Genomic DNA, 3612 nt, shown 5'->3' with positions numbered 1-3612 from the left:
TTACAATAAATGATTATTCGAACAGCGTCATTCGTACCTTAATGACGAGCACCACTTTTTGATGAATGACATTTCGGGCTAGAAAGGATGTATGGGTCATTTTGACCAGTCATTCCCTCGCTTTGGCATCCCACAATTTTTACACCTCCCTCAAAAACAGATAATAATATTTAGAGACACTTGCCGGGCTGAATGTGAATTAGCCCCTGCTGCAGCTCATCATTAGTACAGGACCAGCCCTGCAACTTTGACATTTTTTATAAAGCTGAGATGATGGAAAGAATAAGAAAAGAGATGATCCTGATGGAGAGAGGGCTGCACAGCCCTACAGCTGGCAAAAGGCTCTCGAATTTGTCAGACTCAGCTGGAAATGCGGTGTTGGAGGCCCTTGAAAATTCTCCGCACAGTGGTCGCCTCAGCCCGAGACTGACTGCCGCCTCCCTGCACAGCGCTATAGGGGACATCTCCGCCAAAGGCAAATTTGAAATAGACACTTTATTCAATCTCCAGCATCCGAGCAGTGAAAGCACTGTCTCCTCCGAAATCCCGCCGTCGGAAAGCAGGAAGAAAATCAGCCTTTATTCCGAAGTTGCTCAAGAGGCAGATATGAACAGTGATGTGGAGGTGGGCTGCTCCGCGCTCCGCTCCCCTGCCAGCCTGACTTCCTCCCAGCTGAAGGAAAACAGTAACAAAGGTAACTCTTCCTTTATCATCTTCATCTAAGCCCCGCACTTTGCCAGCCGGCTTTAAAAACAAGAGGAAACCCTCCGCCACCGCCAAAGTTGCTGGCCTCTGCATCGGCGCTCTCTCTTCTGCGAAGACAGAGCTCCAGGCTGTAAAATATTATTGCAATTACTGCGCTACCCCAATAACCGAGATACAGTGTCGGGGCAGCTGCTGTGCCGGTGCCTTCGTGTGCGTGTGTGTGTGCATGCTCAAATCCATTGATATATTGATATATATCCAGAATATATGTGGGCACGAATATCCACCCACCTATACTTAGGCAAAGCTTTCTCCGTGTATTTCCCCGCGCTCTTGGAAGCTCTCGGCGTCTCTTGAGCTGTATATGAGTGTATATACTTAGATTAAATTAGAGAGAGAGAGGGGGGAATGCGAGGAAACTGCCTGCATTTGACTGTGTGTGTCCTTCTCTGTGTACATGCAACGTGCTGCCTGTGTCCACCTCGGGCTAATTTGGCATTGTTCACTTTTCCTCTGCTTGTAAGAGGCGTTTTGAAACAGCCTCGTCTCCTTCCCCGTTCTTTGCGGGGCACGGTGATGGACGGTGGTTGTTACTGCTGCTGGAGGTGGAGGTTGTTATTATTGGGGAGGTGGAGGCAGATGAACGGTGGATTTCCTAGGGGCCACAGTGCATGCCTTTTTCGTCGAATGTGCCAGAGAAAGGAAAGGATGCTCGACGTAACCCTAGAGAGAGAAAAAAAAAAGGGGGGGGGGGGGAGGTGTTTTATGGCTGCTTTTATTTTGTATGTCTCGAACGAACCTAAAGAACGGCAGTCGAAGGGGAGCAGGCTAGTGCCGAGCCCGGGCCCCGAGCCACGGCCCGCGCCCTCGCCCGCTCTCCCCTGAGCTCGGCTGCCCTGCAGTCTCCAAGCCCGCCCCATCTGAAAATAAAGCGGTTACGAAGGATTAAAAAAACCCCAACCCAACCGACCAAACAATAACCAACAAACAACCCTCAAATCCAAATTTATCGATTCTGTTAGCGGCGGGGATTTGTAAGAATGACAGCTGGCCTTGAGCGCGGGTGTAGCGGGCCCGGTCCGGCCTGTCCGGGAGGACTGGGGGGCAATCGAGTGGCTCGCTCTCACCACCGTGCCCTCGCCCCGCAGGCTACGCGGAGAGCAGCCCGACTCCCAGCGCCCCCGCCGCCACCGCCGCCCCCTCCGCCGGCATCGGCAGCCTGCACAGCGGCGGCGCGCTGGGCGGCTCGGCGGCGGGGGCCGACCAGGTGCGCCGGTACCGCACCGCCTTCACCCGGGAGCAGATCGCCCGCCTGGAGAAGGAGTTTTACCGCGAGAACTACGTGTCGCGGCCGCGGCGCTGCGAGCTGGCCGCCGCCCTCAATCTCCCCGAAACCACCATCAAGGTACGCCGCGTTCCGCGCCCCAGCAAGCCGCCGCTGCCCTGCGGTGCCCGCCGACCCCGGGCCGCGGCCGGCTTGGCTCTCCGCTTGAAGGACTCGCAGGGCCCACTATGAGCACCGCTCGTGCTCGTTTGCTTTTCTGCATCCAGCACTTTTCATTTGCTTTTAAAAAAGTTGTTGTTATTACTGTAATTTTTATTTTCCTCGTCAGTTTTTATCGCGTTAGCGATTTCCTAAAGTGAAAAGGGGAGAGAATAAACCTAGGGGGAATGAATGAGCGTCAGTATCGTGAAAACAGAGTCCTGAGTGAGGAGGAGGGGACGATTCGAAGAAAACATTTATTCGGATCGAAGGTGTCCCTCTCGAGTACAGGGAGGGCAGCGCCCACGCCTCCCCTCGGGCAAGGTCACGGGAGATTGCCCCGGGAGGTAGAGGGGTCTCCTAGAAGCGTTGGCAATGTGTTTCGGTGGGTGCCCGCCGGTGTCCGCGGGAACGGGTGCGGCGGGGCGCGGAGCGGAGCGGAGCCGAGCCCACGCTGTGCTTTGTATCCCCGCAGGTGTGGTTCCAGAACCGGCGGATGAAGGACAAGCGGCAGCGCCTGGCCATGTCCTGGCCCCACCCGGCCGACCCCAGCTTCTACACCTACATGATGACCCACGCGGCGGCCACGGGCAGTCTGCCCTACCCTTTCCACTCCCACGTCCCGCTCCACTACTACCCGCACGTCGGGGTCACGGCCGCCGCCGCTGCCGCCGCCGCCTCGGGGGCCGCCGCCGCGCCCTTCGCCACCTCCATCCGCCCGCTGGACACTTTCCGCGCCCTCTCGCACCCCTACTCCCGCCCGGAGCTGCTCTGCAGTTTCCGACACCCCGGCCTCTACCAGACGCCGGCCGCCGCCGGCCTCAACAGCAGCGCGGCCGCCTCGGCGGCAGCGGCGGCGGCGGCGGCGGCAGCGGCGGCGGCGGGCTCGGGGCCGCCGGGGGGCTCGGCGCCCTGCTCCTGCCTCAGCTGCCACAGCAGCCAGACGGCGGCGGCGGCGGCGGCGGCGGCCTCGGCGCTGGGCTCCCGGGGCGCCGCGGCCGCCGACTTCCCCTGCACGGCGGCGGGGCAGCGATCCGAGAGCGGCTTCCTGCCCTACTCGGCCGCCGTGCTCAGCAAGGCCGCGGTCGCCTCTCCGGACCAGCGGGAGGAGGCGCCGCTCACCAGATAACTACCCCGGCCCGAGCCCGGGGTGTTTTGTAGAGGGAGTCGCGGGGGGATGGGGGTGGTCGGGGCGGGGGCGCCCCTGCGCTCGGCCAAAAAGTTCTGTCTATTTTTGTATTGCTGCCCGCCCCGCCGCGGAGGGGCGCGGGACCGGCGGGGAGGGCGCTCCGCGGCTCCCGCGCCCCCGCGGGGGCGGCCCCGCCGCGCTCGCTGCCGGGCTCCGCGGGCTGCAGACAACCGGGCCGGCGGGGGCAGCGAGGGGCGGTCGGCGGAAGGGAATGTGTGTCTGGGCCCCCTCCCCC

General features: G+C 60.8%; 1 protein-coding gene across 1 annotated transcript; it reads left to right on the top strand.

Annotated features, from left to right (window-relative positions):
• Positions 1-270: 270 nt before the first annotated feature.
• Positions 271-3317, top strand: EVX2 (even-skipped homeobox 2). The gene is made up of 3 exons (XM_058840373.1): positions 271-694; positions 1854-2110; positions 2664-3317. Exons 1-3 carry the CDS (start codon positions 271-273, stop codon positions 3315-3317), a joined length of 1335 nt encoding a protein of 444 aa, XP_058696356.1.
• The last annotated feature ends 295 nt before the right edge of the window (positions 3318-3612 follow it).

Source organism: Poecile atricapillus, chromosome 5 (assembly GCF_030490865.1).
Source record: "Poecile atricapillus isolate bPoeAtr1 chromosome 5, bPoeAtr1.hap1, whole genome shotgun sequence".
NCBI lineage: Eukaryota > Metazoa > Chordata > Aves > Passeriformes > Paridae > Poecile > Poecile atricapillus.
This window is presented reverse-complemented; position numbering and strand designations above follow the sequence as displayed.

Excerpts from the sequence above, each read along its gene's own strand:
- EVX2 (XM_058840373.1), top strand. The coding sequence starts at position 271 with ATGATGGAAAGAATAAGAAAAGAGATGATCCTGATGGAGAGAGGGCTG. Across the intron at positions 695-1,853 it reads GAAGGAAAACAGTAACAAAG|GCTACGCGGAGAGCAGCCCG; the intron begins GTAACTCTTCCT and ends CTCGCCCCGCAG. Across the intron at positions 2,111-2,663 it reads TCCCCGAAACCACCATCAAG|GTGTGGTTCCAGAACCGGCG; the intron begins GTACGCCGCGTT and ends GTATCCCCGCAG.